This window comes from Mirounga angustirostris, unplaced genomic scaffold, assembly GCF_029215605.1.
Source record: "Mirounga angustirostris isolate CCGP_5_RB_7025 unplaced genomic scaffold, mMirAng1.0.hap1 SCAF_15, whole genome shotgun sequence".
In the NCBI taxonomy this organism is placed as follows: Eukaryota; Metazoa; Chordata; class Mammalia; order Carnivora; family Phocidae; genus Mirounga; species Mirounga angustirostris.
In genome coordinates this window covers 74735122-74750220 of record NW_026991723.1, presented here as the reverse complement: position 1 = coordinate 74750220, position 15099 = coordinate 74735122, and the positions used below count along the sequence as shown (strand labels likewise).

Sequence of the window (15099 nt, the reverse complement as noted above, 5' to 3'; positions counted from 1 at the left end):
GGGGTCAGACCAGGCATTGACCTAAGACGAGGGTCTTTACCTTTCCTGTGCCATGAACCCCCTCTGGCAGGCTGGCAAGCCCTGGCACCCCTTCTCAAAAGAACAGTCTTAAGTGTTTAAAAGAAAATACATAAGGGTTACCAAAAAAAAAAAAAACAAATCATATAGCAGAACGCCGTTTTCGGAATACCAAACCGATTGGAAACCGGGCGCTTTCTGATGAGCCCGCGCAGTAGCAAGGTCTGACCGGGTCAGCGAGCCTGTTACTGTGAAGCCGGGCTGAGCCCAAGTGGGGTTTGGTGGAATCTGCAGCAGCCGGGATGTGATGGGAAAGACCTAGGACTTCTGCCGGCGACAGTGTTTCCGGCGCTGCTGATTCTGCTGGGCGGCGTCGCCTCCGTTTATAAGGAAGGAAATGTCACGTATGGGCTGGAGGTTCACGAAAAGAGAGAGGCAGTGTTTTCCCTCAGCTGGGTTCTTGGGTCACCGCACCCCTCCTGGAGCCCTGCTCTCCTGCGCCTGTCCTGAGGGCCCTTCCAGCCCTGACCTGGAGATTCTGGGTCATGCGCTCTGTCCACTGAATGAAGTCTGTTTCCTGAGACCGCTGGGAGGGAGATGCATGGGGGCAGAAGGTAGCACGGTCTGTCTGCGCCGCACAGGCCTACGGGGGACTTCTGTGCTTTGGTGAGCAAACATGATGGCAGGAGTGGACAGCTGGTAAAAGTGCCCAGAGCCAGCCAGGAGCCGGCACAGTTCCCATGGTCTCGGCCACGCAAGTGGGTGTGGGTTCAGCCCTCTGTTTGGGGACCCTGTCTCTCCCGGTCCACCCCTCTGCCCTTCCCTGTGAGCTTCCAGACTTCCGGCCCCACCCCATGCTTGGGGAGCTCGGGAGCAAGACCATCCAGTCTTCACCAGCATGGCCATCAGCCCAGGATCTGGCTCCATGATCCTTTTGGATCCCAGTCCTGTCCCCTTCACTCCAAGCAGCCCCACTGCCCCCCCCACCCAGGAATGCCAGGACTCTGGCTCTACCTAGCTGGTCCCCTCCCCCACCCAGACCTTCCTGGGGTGATGGTCTTGTCCCCCAGCTATAGCTCTTTCCTCTTTCTCCCTCTCTACCTCCCCCTCCTGTCTTCCTTCTCTCTTACTCCCACACCCCTCTCTGCTTTCCCCTCCTCTGTCCATCCACCTGGCCTCGGGCAGAAATCTCAACCCCATGATGACCTTCCAAGAACTTCTGTGACAGGGTCTCCATTTCCCATCTACAGAGAGGGGAGGCCCATTAGCCTCAGGCCTCTGGTGCATTTAGGAGCAGAGTTGGGGGGGAGCCTGTTGTCCTGACATCAGAGTAAAGAAGCCAGAAGAACAAAGAGCTGAAAATAGCACCTTTATATAAGAGCCTTCACTGTGTAATGAGGGGATGAAGGAGGAGATACCAGGGAACTGGGCTGGAGCAGGGGGGGAAGGAAGAGGAGGGCCTCGTTTTGCTGAGGTGACACCTGGGCCAGCAATCACCTGGAAGCATCACCGCTTCCAGAATCACGAGTCCCCCTGGCAGAGGTCAGCATGGGTGGCTGCCCTCCATCATTTCATTTTATTTTGGCCCCATAGTTCCCTCAGACCAGACTCCTGGGATATCCGGGCCCAGACTGGGCCAGCTCAGACAAAAAGAAGTGTTTTTCTCTGAGAGGAAGGGATTTTCTGAACCATCACTGATTTGAGGAGGAAGGAGATGGAGGGAGCAGCTGGTCCTGAGGGCGTCCTGGCTCTTGCAGCAAGCAGTCTGAATAGCAGAGTCAGACCTTGAATATGGCTCTGCTTCCCGCCTCATCCTTGCTGTGTGACCTTGGGCAGGTGGCCTTCCCTCTCTGAGCCTCAGTGACCTCAGCTGTAGAACGGATGAAGGGCCCCCTCTAGCAGGACTCATTGAGCCACTGAGTCTAAACCCTCAGCCGGTCTCTGGCCTCAGTGGGTGAAGGAAGAGGGGGGCCCCAACCAGCTGGCTTTTGTGGGGGGGCACGATGAGGAGGCCAGGATGCACAGGCTGGCTCCTGCGTGAGCTCTGACCTTGATCCTCCTCTCGAAGCCTGTTCCTCGAGCGTTTCTGCTGACGCATCCCCAGGGTTCTTAGCCTGCTGTCTGTAGCTATTTCAGATGCACAAGGAACATGGCTCGGGGACTCGGGGCTCCTGAGCGTCTGGATCTGGCAGATGGGGTCTGGCAGGGCCTGGCTCTGACCCGTCTGCTATTTGCTCCACTTCAGGCCTTCCTCCCAGGGCTGGAGATTTCTCCCCGCTCCTCCCCGCCCCTCCATCCTCACCCTCCAGACTTTCCATCCCTGCCTTCTGAGTCGGCTCCAGGATGCTATTAATAGCAAGGACAGGCTGAGGCCAGGGGCCAGTGATGGCTATATTGTTTCGGGTCAGCAAGGAGCTGACTCCCAGGGCCTTCTGGCTCCTACGATATCGGGGCCCTATCTCATTCTGGGGTCAGGGTAGTGCTGCACGGGCTTTGGGGCTACCCCCACCCGGGTTAGAAACCTGATCCACTGTAGAACGTCTGTGTGGTCTTGGACAGGTCACTTCCCTCTCTGAGCTTAAATGTAGAAGCTGTGAACCGGGGAGGATGCCAGGGCCTGCCTCACAAGGAGAATCAAATGAGATCCTGTAAGTAAAACGCCCGGCCGAGGCCTGGTGCTCCCCAGTTGGTGGTTAGTTCTCTGCCGTACCTCTAAGCGAAAGTCACACCTGCTCTGTGGTCTGTGGCAAAGACATGCTTGTGCTGTCAGGGCTCTGGATCCTTCCTCTCTCTCTCCCAGGGGCCCAGTTGCCACTGTCAGCCACATCAGTGATCCTGAACAACAGTGTGTGGGCACCTGCTGTGTGCATGGCCCTCTGCAGGCTGTTGGGGATGCAGTGACCTGCCCATCATTTACCCCCGTGAGCCAGGGCTGCCTGGTAAATGCTTGTTGACTAAATAAGTGCCCAAAGCTCTGAATGTACCAGAACAGGACAGAATGCTGTGTCTTTGGGCCCACCGTGGACTGTCCCCTGAGCCCCCCCGGGTGCCTGCAGGTTGAGCCCAGGGACAGGCGGCAGTGGCTGCATCTGAGTGTGGCAGAGGCCCCTCCTGCCTGAGCGCTCCTTAGGTGTTAATACGTCAGGCCCACGCGAGAGGGACTGCCGTGAGCCCATTCTGCAGATGAGGAAACCAGCATGGAGCGGACCAGGGATTTGCCCTCCGTCCCCTGGCTGTGAGGGGCAGAGCTGGGGGTGATCTCAGAGAAGCCAGGAGTGGTGCCGCTTACGCAGTGCATGGGAGGGCAGCCCTATCACTGCCCCTCCCGAGGATCCCCTCCTGTCTTTGCATCCCTGAGGCTGCCGGCAGCACCTTCCCGTGAGCCAGTATACAGGGGACAGGGTTGGAGATAGTCGGGACGCTGAAGTTTGCATGGAAGCCTCAGCTTTGTTGGTAAAATGAGGCAGGTGTCCCAGCCTGACATCACGGGACCAGATGAAGAGGCCTGGGTACAAAAGGCTCTAAGCCGGGAGGGTTGGAGGGTTCCCATGACTGGTCTTCGTGATTACGTGTCCTTTGCCTGCCCAGGATGTTCAAGGCTCCAGGAGCATCATTCGAGATGGGGATCAGTGTGGAGTGACCTGGCAGCCTGTGTCCCAGGGAGTATGGCGTCAGGGGACCCCTCCCTCGCTACCCACTGCCTTCACCCTAATCCGAGCCACCATGACTGCTCTCCACGATGGTCTGCAGTAGCTGCCTTGCCTAATTCTCTGCCTGCTGGGGCCCCCTTCATGCCAGCCTGAGTGATTGATGGATTCATTCACCCATCAATTCATTCACGATTCATTTACTTAGTAAATATTTATCAAGCAGCCACAGTCCTAAACACTGAGGATAGAGTAGGGACCAGGTAGTCACAAGTCCTGCCTTTGAAGAGTTTTTACCCTAATAGGAGAGACAAACAAGAAGCAAATCAATAATATAACCTCAGGTGGTGGTAAATCTTATACAGAGAAGTGAAGCAGGGTCAGGGGTTAGACGGGGGTGTGGGGGTGTGGAGGGGTGCTGTTTTAGACAGGGCTGGTCCAGGAAGGCCTCACTGAGGTCAGAGCTAAATGAAGTGAGGGAATGAGTCTGTGGGGGCAGGGAGAGCAGTGAGTGCCAAGGCCCTGGGGTAGGAACCATCCCATCCTGTTGGAGGAGTAGCAAGAAAAGGCCCCGTCACCAGGCACAATGAGTGCAGGCTTTGGAATTTTCTCCAGGGAAAATGGAAAGACCCTGGAGGGTTAGGAGCTGGGGAGAGATATTATCTGACTGATGTTTCAAGGATTGCATCCTGGCTGTTGGGTGAAGGACGCGTAAAGGAGAAAAATAAACCAGGGCGGGGCGTAGGGGTTGTGATTTTAGGTGGGGTCATCAGGGTAGACTTCTTGGAGGAGGAGATATTTGGGGAAGGTCTTGAAGGAGGTAAGAACGGAGTGTGCCTTGTGGATAGCTGAGTGGGAGCATGTTCCAGGCAGAGGGGACAGGCAGTGTGAAGGCCCTGACGTGCCTGCATTGTTCCCGTGTGGCTGGAGAGGGAGTGAGTAAAGGGAATCTTCACAGAAGACAAATTGACCATGTCGCCATGGCAACCCACTGCCCTCAGCCTCAAGTCCCAGCAGCTCCATGCTTGAGTCATGTGGAACAGCTCGAAGATTCTCATACCTCCTTCCTGCTTTATGCATGCCCTACCCTCTGAAACACCATCATTGCCTCCCCTGCCCAACTCACCCACAAGAATCAACTTTAAGCCATGCTCCCTACTCCAGGAAGCCTTCCTTGATAACCCCTCCCCAGCTGTTTATATGCCTGTAACTCCTCACTCTGTGCACAGTCTCCTCCTTGCTTGCTTGTGTTGAACCCACTTCCTCGAGGCTCCTGAAGGCAGGGGTGGTGTCTCCCCTCCTCTGTGGCCCCAGGCCCTCATCAGTCCAGCGTTGATGGCTGCACTTGAGACGTGAACCAGGTGTTGGTGGCAGAGGCTCGTTGCCATCCTGGGCTCTGTGGGGTGGAGAAATGGCTCCCCTGAGCCCTCAAGAGAGCTACTTTAGAGAGGGGTGCTGCTCAGCCTCCCAGGGACGGCCTGCACATGACCTAACGGCAGCTCAGTGTCACTTGAGGGAGCATGAGGCTTCTTCTGGTGAGTTAGAGAAGGAAGCAAGAAATGGGCATTTTTGCAAAATAAGGTATGTTTAAACCTTAACTACCTGCCTCACAATTAAAACCATTAAAATTAAAAAAGAGAGAGACTCTACCTCTCACTTGCATCCTGCCATTGTCACACCTTCCTGGGCTTCTGTCTGTGAGCACCTTTGGATTTTGGAAGGCTCTGAGCGTGTGGAGTGTGGCACCTGGGGCCCAGCTTCGGGAGTTCCCAGCCCAGGCCAGAGCCACCCCACAGATAGTTCAGGGGAGGCCTGGAAAGCCTCAAAGAAAAATTGATTTCAAAATGACCGGCAGGAAAATTGACATTAATTTTAATGTGTAAATTTCCCAAGAGCGGGGCATGTCAGGACAAGCAGAACCACAAGAAGGTGTCACGGGGCCCATCATGGGTTGTGGTATCTCGGAGGGCAAAACTGCTTTCTCCCTCTCAGTTTATATTTGCTCAGATTGCTTTCTTCGTTTCTAGAACACTCTGGACCTGGAGGAAACTGGTGAGGTTGTCCAGGGCAATATGAACACCCTCCCAGATGTTTCCCTGGTAAGGCCCTCTCTGGCTCTTTCCCTGAGTTTTGCCCTCCCTGGTCTGCCTGAGGCCCTGGGGGGCTGGCTCCTCAGTGAGAGCCATGGGGAGGGGACAGAGGCTCTCAGACCCGGCCCCAGGCCTGTGCACAAGGGCGTCGCTCAGCCCTCTCCGGCGGCGGGAGCCGGGACTACTCTCATCCCTTTCTGGGGATTTCAGGCAGGGAGTCAGGCTGTTTGTTTGCCAAGTAGGTGTTACTTTTGATGTGTTATCTGAATGTTATCATAACTGACACACGGAGTGTGTGAACTCCCTGAAGAGGCCATGTGACCACACCACACCGGAAAGGGAAGTTAAATGTGACCTTGGACCCCTGTGTGCACATCCACAGCCTGGGCAGCATCACTCTGATTCTGACCCAAATAACTTCTGAATGGCCTGGACTCTGGAACCAGCTGCCTGGGTTCATATCCCACCTCTGCCACTGACTGTGTGACTTCGGGCAAGTTTCTTAACCTCTCGGTGCCTTAGTTTTCCCCTCTGTAACATGGGGATAATAATTGTGTACCCGCCCCACAGTTTGTGGCCAGGGGTAAATGAGTCCATTTAAGTAAAGCGTTTGGGACAGTGCCTGCTCTGATGTCAGAGCTTTCAAGTGCTGGATGTTGGCCTAGGCAGAGGGAAAATGGCAATGCCCGTCTCCGCCACTGCTGCTCACCGTGCACCTGCTGGACGGCAGGCACCTGCAAACCCGTGGCGCACGGGGCTTCTCACGTCCCCACACTCCCGCTGCGCAGGTGCAGGTTCCCCACTGCCCAGAGAGGCGCTCCGAGAGGCTCTGTGCCTTGCCCAGGGCCACACAGCCCCCCGAGCCCATGTGACTGTCCCCTTCCGTCCATTCTCTCTCCCTCCAGCCCCGCGCATCTCCTGTCTCTAGGAGCCACGATAATCTTCCCAAAAGAAAAGCCAAAGAAATGCTTTTTCTGTTTTGTTTTGTTTTGTTTTTTCCCATTCTCCGCATCTACCTCTAATTAAGTCTTGTTCCCTGTGACAAGGCCTGGCTGATGCCAAGAGCTTCAGTTCCCACAGGTAACGTTGCCATCCAGGGAGATGCACGCCAAGATGCCGACGCTTATCAGCTGCCGAGATGGGGGGAGCAGTTTTCCATTGGGGTGTTGCATTATTCAGAGTAGCGTGGCCAAGAGCTGATAGAGCGGGACAGCATTCCAGCCGCGGCCTGGGCCACTCGGGGCTCCCCTCCACCAGCTGCAATGGGCTCTGACTCCTTCCACTCCTGTTGGGTCTTTTGGCAGGACGATGTGAAAGCCTCCGAGGCGCTGCCGAGCTCCAAGCCGCCGCCTCCCCCACCGCCTCTGTCCCAAGGCCACAACAGGCCGCCCGCCCAGCCGAGGAAGCCGGGGAAAGAGGACCTCCAGCCACCGTCCTCCGCGTCTTCCCACTCGGGCATCGTCTTCTCGGCCCCCAGGAACCGCAGCCCAGCGGCGGGCACCGCGCCTGCCCCGGGGGCCGCCTCAGCACAAGACTCGCCCTCCTCCCCCATCTATGCCTCTGTCCCCCCTGCCAAGCCCGGCTCTAAGAGACCGCTGGACGCCCACCTGGCCCTGGTCAGCCAGCACCGCATCGGCCCCTTCCCGCGAGTCCAGTCGCCCCCGCACCTGAAGAGCCCCCCTGCAGAGGGTGACTGCCTCCCGCCACCCTCCCCCTCCGGCCAGCCCGACGCGGCGGGCACAAACCAGCACTTTGTCATGGTGGAGGTGCACCAGCCCGACAGCGAGCCGGACGTGAACGAAGTGAGGGCGCTGCCCCAGGCGCGCAGTGAGTACTGGCCGCCCCCGCGGGGGCTGGGCTCGGGGCGCCCCCTGAGCCGTCCCGGGGCCATCCAGGCCGATCTGCGAATCCGCATAGAGTGGAAGTGTGCGCAGGGTCAGAGTGCCCCGGGAACAGGGTCCTGAGCCCGTGTGGATGTGGGTGTGAGCCCTAGCTCTGCCACTTAAGAATTGTGTGACCACGGACAAGCCATGGGATGGAGATTCGGTGACAGCCCCGCCGGGTGTCTGGGAGGGTTGGGCTCCTCTTCCAGCGCCCCCAGTCCTGGCCACCCTGCAGTCTCCATCTCCCCAGTGAGACTGGGCTCCTTGAGGACAGGGGTGGCCTCTGTGATCTCTGTTCCCAGGACCTGGCATAAGGCGAGGGCTGGGAGAAAAGCAGGTATGGAAAGTACTGTCCCTGGACCCCCAGAGGTCTCCAGATCCGGGGGGCTGCAGGGTCAGAGTGCAGGCTCGGCCTTGCAGACACCTGGGACGAGGCTGCGGCCCCAGAGTTTCCAGAGGGTGTCCAGCTGAGGAGGTGGACAGCAGTATAAGGCCGGTTTTTCCCTCGCAGAAAGCCGGAAACCTTGGCAGGCCCTAGATCTGGCTCTAGATCGCCTCCCTCCCCTTAGCAAGTTGTGTGCGTTTTGCTGGATTCTGCTGCCATCTTGTGGCTAATGGGATGTATAGGTCCAGCCGTGGCCAGGGAAGGTGGCAGGCCAGGCCAGGGGCTGTGAACTGAGTGCCTGCTGTATGCCAAACAGTGGGCACACTAGGATGCAGAGTGCAGGGTCCCTGGGCTCAGGAGCTCGGTGAGGGAAGGCAGCTGAGGGGACAGCAGGCAGGATGTGATGAGACAAACCGGAGGTATCACCTGGCCCTGAGCCCAACACACGATAATAAAATCCGCCTGTTGTGCAGGGTTTCCTGGGCACCAGATACGGTTCTGGGGGCCCTGCCTCTGTTAGCAACTCGCCTAACCCTCTCAGCAGCCCTGTGAGGCTGGTACTGTTGTCCCCATTTTACAGATGAAAAAGCTGAGTCACAGAAAGTTAACGGTGGGGCAGTCTTGCGCAAGTCTGTTCTCTTGCAGGCTTCACTCTATACATCGTATCTAATTAAGTCCTTATGATAATGCTTCTAGATGGGCATCATTGCTCCTATGTTGGAACAAAACCAGGGAGGCTCAGAGAAGCTATGTAACTCACCTGGCGTTGCTCGAGCTGGGCACAGAGGATTCAGACCTGACCTGCTGGTCTCTAGACTGTCTCAGATTCAGGGGCCCAGCCGTCACACACACAGCAAAGCAGCTGGGGTTTGACTGGTGAATGAGGGTATGTGCCCACCACTCAGCTCAGGCCAGTGGGGTTGTGGAGGGTACAGACCAGGCATGACAAACCTTCCCTTGTTTTATTGAGAAGCTAGAAATTTTTTTTTCTGTGAAATACCCTAATTTGAATGTGTTGGTTCATCATTAAAATTTGACAGCATTGTGCAAGTTAAAAAAAATAATAATAACCCACATCTGTAGGCTGGGTTTGCCTCCTGACCTCTGTTTTCATCACTATGCCGTGGGCTGAGAACTGGGTGGTCAGAGCAGAAGTCTTGGCAGCCTCGGGACCAGCCCCGAGTGGAAGGGCAGATCTCAGTGGTGGAAAGGTGGTGGGGAGTCTCGCCTCCCTCCGGCCCTGTGATCCCTTCATTCCTCCCTAGTCCATGCCTGGGGAATCCCCACAGCCTTCCAGCAGGCAGCCCCATCACCTCCTCCAGGAAACCCTCCCTGACCCCAGCGGTATAAACTGCCACTCTCCTCCCGTTCCCCCTCCCAGCAGGCTCCACACTCTCCCAGCTCTCGGACAGCGGGCAGACCCTGAGCGAGGACAGCGGTGTGGACGCCGGTGAGGCAGAAGCCAGCGCCCCGGGCCGAGGCAGACAGACGGCACCCACCAAGAGTAGGAGTAGCAAGGAGCCACCTCGGGACGAGAGGACCACAGAGGGGGCTGCCAAACCGGTGAGTGAGGAGGAGGGGATGCAGAGGACTGAGGGGAGGGCAGCCCCAGGTGGGGAACAGCAGGTCCCCGAGCAGGATTCAGCTTGACAAGTGACCACCATGGGGAGGAAGTGAGCCCCCATCACCAGAAGGATGTGGGTCCCCAGAGCAAACACTGGATCAGGAGTCTGGAGGCCCAGTTTAGGTCCCACTTTGGCCACTGACATTGACAAGCCAAGCACTAAAATTTGGCCTTGAGGGTCTTCCAGCTCGGGTCTGAGTTGGCGTGCTGGCTAAGGCAGTCAGGCCTGGGTCTGAGTCCTAGTACCACTACCAGGCAGCCTTGGGCCTTCCCCTTAACCTCCCGAGCCTCGGGGGTTATTGTAGCAATCAGAGAGCTGGGAACACCAGTTCTTAGCTTAGTGCTCGCATTCTGGCGCTCCCAGCCCGGGGCTGGAGTCTGAGCCCTTTTGACCCAGTGGCATGTCATGGCCAGCCCAGCCCCCTCCCCCCGCCCCCAGCCAGGCCTGTCCACTGAGAAGGCCTCAGCACTGGTCTCCTTGCTCACACGCGCAGCCTGGACTCCTGGAGCCCATGTCCACCCTGGTCCGCGTGAAGAAAAGCGCGGCCACCCTGGGCATTGCCATCGAGGGTGGTGCCAACACCCGCCAGCCCCTGCCTCGGATCGTCACGATTCAGGTACCTCCGTGGGCCCCACTCGACCATCTCTCCCTACCCCTGAGGGCCCCTCTCTCAGCATCCCCAGGGTTCTGCCACAGACGCCCACCCCCACCCCCCGGGGATGACCCGGCCGCCAAAGGCAGACCCAGGCCCTTTGCCCTCCCTGAGCCTGTTTTCCTCGTCAGGGCAGCGGACACCCAGATTGTAGCCTGCTTGGCGGTGTTGGGCCTGACCTGGCGGGTGTTTAAGGCAGGCCAGCCTCGCCCTCAGCTGCCCCGAGTGCCCCTGCCCTGTGTCTCGCCCCTGCAGCGAGGTGGTTCAGCCCACAACTGTGGGCAGCTCAAGGTGGGCCACGTGATCCTGGAAGTGAACGGGCGGACACTTCGGGGCAAGGAGCATCGGGAGGCGGCGCGCGTCATCGCGGAGGCCTTCAAGACCAAGGAGCGAGACTACGTCGACTTTCTGGTCACCGAGTTCAATGTGATGCTCTAGAGGCGGAGGCCCGGAGGCCTCCCACTATTGCCCAGTCCCCGGCCCCGGCCCCTCCTCCCTCCTGGCACTGTTAAGCTCCTTGAGGGCCCGAGCTGCATAGCCAGGGAGCAAGAAGACGTCCCCCGACTCTTTCCCGGCCCACTGGCCCGGAACCAGGAGAAGAAAGCCGGGGGAGGCAAACAGAAGGTCAGGTCGGGATCTGGTGCCATGCGTGGGGTACACGGTAGGCGCTCAGTATAAGCAGTGGGTGTCAGGAAGGAGAGAAAGTCCACCTGAGGCCTGCCAGGGCCTGTTCCCCTGGGTTGGGGAGGGGCACTGGTCCCCGTTCCCCCGCCAGCTAGGACCTGGCCCATCCTCCAGATGTCTGAGCCTTTATGTGGAGTGAGGCCACGCGAGAATTCGTGGACACGGCCCCCAGCCCAGGGGGCATCTCGAAGGACCTATAGTGCCACAAATAAGCATCAAGCACCCCCCCCCATTCACACCCCCATTCTTCCTGGCTCCTCATCCCCCCATAGTATTTATTATTTATTTCCCTCTCCTCACCCCTGGGGACCCCAAGACCCCAGCTTCCCACCCCGTGCCCAGCCTAACCCAGAGGCCTTGCAGGGGACGAGTGATGTCAGTGTATTTATATACAGAGCTTATGTCTTTAATTTTTCAATAAAGAAACCTGAACAAGGTTAGGGTCCAGCGTGCTGTGTGGCCTGCCTTTGTAGCTGGGTTTTGATTGCTCCACCTGAGGAGGGGGGTTAGAACAGAGCAACACACACCACCGGCCTCTCCCCCGCCCCCCACGGCTCCGTGTGGGACACACAGCAGGTATGTGGGGGCACCCGAGCCACACCCACATCTTGGAGCGCCTTACTTGAAGGTCGTTCACAGAAAATACTTTTAAATTAAAACACACAGGTGTGTCGTGGGACCGAATGCACAATGTGCAGGGAGGTTTTCAGACACAGGGAGGTGGCCTGCCTCAGGGGGATCCCAGAATCGGACTCCGTGATGAGTCACCGTATGCAGGTGATTCATGAAGGCAGCGCTTTAGTTAGACCCGTAGGGAGTGGAGAAATCCGGATGGGGAAAGGGAGGAAGCCAAGCAGGGGGGGATTTCAGGGCAAGTCCCTGGAGGGTGGCAGCGACCTGATCCCACAGGGGGCTCTGGAGTCTAATTGAGCCCAGAGTCATCCCCACTCAGGGCAAGGGGACAGGGCTTTCGTGCTGTCAGTCTTTGGATAAGGCCTGGGGAGGAGAAGGGGGAGAGAGGCAGTAAATTCCCAATCACATTCCCATTCTTCACCTGTGCAGGCCAAGCTGTTCCAGGAGCCAAGGGCAGGGGGTGTTAGAGGCAAAAACACATGGGGGGGGGGGGGTTGCAGAGAAGGGAGGGGGGCAAAAAATGGTCTTCTGCACAGCCCCCAGGCCCATTTCCTTCAACCCCAGGGTTTCTCTGGGACAAGAAGACTCTGAGAAGTCCTGCTTTGTGCAGCCCTGTGTTCAGAGGTCAGCCAGAGGTGGGTTAGGGCAGCTGATTCCACAGACCTGCACCAGATCTTGCTTTTAGCTGCCCCTGCCCTCTCCCCAGCCCAAGGAGACGACCTGAGGCCAGGGCCCAGGATTCCACTTGACCTCTGAAGCAGCCATTATCTCTGAAACCCCAGCCTCTCCTGCAGGAACTCTGTATGCCCCTTCCCAGTCCTAATACCCCTGCAGGGAATAACTCCCACCTGGCTGTCAGGCCCCAGATCTCCTGGCATCAGATGCCAAATCCTTCATGGTCAGGGGCCGGTGACCTCACCTTTCTAGGCCCCAATTCCCCATCAGGGAAAATGGCTGTGGTAAACTGAATAATGACCTCAAAGGTATCCAGGTTCCTGCGATGTGTGGATGTTCCCTTTTGTGGCGAAGGGACTTGGCCTATGGGATTAAGGCATTTAGATGGGGAGTTTGAGCTGGATTTTGTGGGCGGGCCCCATGTAAGCCCAAGGGTCCTTGTAAGAGGGAGACAGAGGGAGACTTGATGGGAGGAGGGAAGTGTTGGTGTTGCGGGTAAGGAAGTAGAGGTTGGGATGTGCTCTGAAGATGGAGGGAGGGACCTACCAGACCAGGAATACAGGCAGCTACTAGATGCTGAAAAAGTCAGGGAAAGAGATTCTCCCCTCAGAGCCTGCAGAAGGAACCCGCCCTCCTGACACCATGAGGACAGACTGACTTTGGACTTCGACCTCTCTTTGTAAGAGAACAAATGAGGGCTGTTTGAAGCCAAGAACTGGGGATAATCTGTTACAACCACCCCAGGAAACAAATGGAGTGGGGCCACGACTACTTGCCTCTGATGGAGGTTGGGATGCTGGGCATGGGCCCCCCACACCAGGCTCAGAGTCAGGCTTAGAGTCAGCCCCGGGAAGACCATGGCAGTCGGGATGATGGTGACGGTGAACCAAGGGCCCTCTGGCCTTAGAAATGCCACACCTTTTGCAGTCTCAAGTCCTCATGCATCTTGTTCTGAACTGAGAGGTTTTCGTCTATCACCAGCCCACAGTGAATTTCAGCCCAGCTGCTGACCCACTCTATGAACTCTGGGCAGGTCGTGACCTCGTGACCATCCGTGCCTTGAACCAGCCAACTCTCCACAGGGTCCAACTCCAGGAGACGAGAAAGCTCCCAGCAGCTGCTGCCCACTGCTCCAGGTTTGAACTCTGAAAAAGCAGGGCAAGAATGAGTTTCTGGAGCTGTCGTTTCTAGAATTCTTGGGCCCTACTCTGGGCTGTGGCCCATTGGGCGTTAGGGTCCCCCTCCCAGTGGAATTTTAAACAAACTTTAAAAATATTCCTTTGCCAGTGGGCTGAGAAAGGTCAAGTTTCTTGCCCAAAGTTGCATAGCTAGTGGGGAGTAGAGGCCAAATTTGGACCCATGGCTGCTTGAAGTCCACATCATAAAGCCAAGGACAAGCATTGTGTCCTGCTGTCTTCTGAAGGGACCCCATACCATGGGTTAAGGCAACTTTGAATAATGGAGGAGGGAGGGGTCAGAGGTCCACCCTGGCCACACATACCTGTGGCCCTCACGACTTTATTCATGATGCCAGAATTAGGGCAGAGGGTGGTGAGGGGACGGTATTGCTAGAGAATCTCAGGGTCTGTTGCTAGACAAGAAGGCAGGAAGAGCATGTGTTTTTGGCCTGAGCCAGGGCCTGCCCAAGCAAGGGCTGAGTTGGCCTTCAGATTACCTGGAGCTCGCTCTGCTTGGGAGAAAACAGGGTGAGGGATAGAAGAGCCCCATGTGAGGAGTACAAGCATAGAGAACAAGACCCCGCTCAAAGGGGCCACGCTTCAGAGTCTGACATCTGCAATCAAATTCCACCTCTACTATCTCCTGGCTGTGTGATCTGGGGCAAGTCACTTAACTTCTCTGAGCCTCAGTTTCACCATTTTTGAAATGGAGGGCACAGTATTCGTCTAGCTTGTAGGTTATTATAAGGATTTGCTAAAATGTTCGCTGCTGGTACAGATGACACGTCCAGTGCACAGAAGTGCCCCTGTGATTATTACTGGGTGCCTGTAGGAGCCTCGGGCCCCCTGGGGAAGCGGAAGAGCATTCTGCCGGGAGGACAGAGAACTGCCTGCAACACAACGGGGCGCGGGTCCCTGGGGGAAAAGTCTTCCTGTCTTGGGGCCTATCAACCCCCTTGTGAAATAGGGTTGGTGGAGGAGCTCTTGAAGTGAGGGCCATTGATTTCTTTCTTCTGGGCTTGGCTCTGTGTTTATTTTACCCCTCCCCTCTGCAGCTCTGTGAGGCTGGCCTCAGGGATCCCATTTACCCGAAGTTCAGTGGCAGAACTGGGGCGGGAGCCGAGGTCAGGTTGACACTTTACACCGCCTTCCTTCAGGGTGAGCTCTCAGCGGACGACGGATCTTCTGTCGTGCACTCCCCGCGGCACTCCGGGCAAGTTCTTGTCCCTCTGGAGACCTGGGTTTTCCCGCTTGCTAATGGGGGTTTGGACTCGAACAGACTTGGAGGGCAGCGCCCACACCTACCTACCTCACAGGAGAGGACAGAGCATAGGAAGAGCTTACGACAGTTCTTGACCCATCGGAACTCAAGAAAAGTTTATTATTAAGGTTCTTATTACTGTTGCGGAGCAGCCCGTTTCAGCGACGAACGTTTGTGGTTTCTTCCTCACTGTGGCTCCATGCGACCTTGCACAAATGTCCTAGCTCTGGGCCTCAGACCCCTTTATGCACCGGGGCGGGTTCCAGGAGGGACACGAACCTCCCAGATGTGAGCTTCTCAGCGCCGGGGCCGAGTCCGAGTCCCTGAGGGCGGGCCGCCCGCGGCCGCCTCTCTGTGATTGGTGGAGC

The 15099-nt window shown here is 57.2% G+C and overlaps 1 protein-coding gene across 5 annotated transcripts in view; it reads left to right on the top strand.

The window, feature by feature from the left end:
* Window positions 1-11443, top strand: part of WHRN (whirlin) — a 90799-nt gene extending 79356 nt beyond the window's left edge. The window contains exons 8-12 of one of the 5 annotated variants that reach the window (XM_064580142.1): window positions 5693-5764; window positions 7060-7582; window positions 9408-9586; window positions 10142-10264; window positions 10556-11442. In XM_064580142.1, coding sequence (XP_064436212.1) covers window positions 5693-5764; window positions 7060-7582; window positions 9408-9586; window positions 10142-10264; window positions 10556-10738 — 1080 coding nt within the window. In that variant the 3' untranslated portion in view covers window positions 10739-11442. Of the gene's footprint in view, window positions 1-5692; window positions 5765-7059; window positions 7583-9404; window positions 9587-10141; window positions 10265-10431 lie in introns of all 5 variants that reach the window. The other 4 variants (XM_064580141.1, XM_064580145.1, XM_064580144.1 and 1 more) reach the window with 4 other exon arrangements.
* Window positions 11444-15099: the final 3656 nt, after the last annotated feature.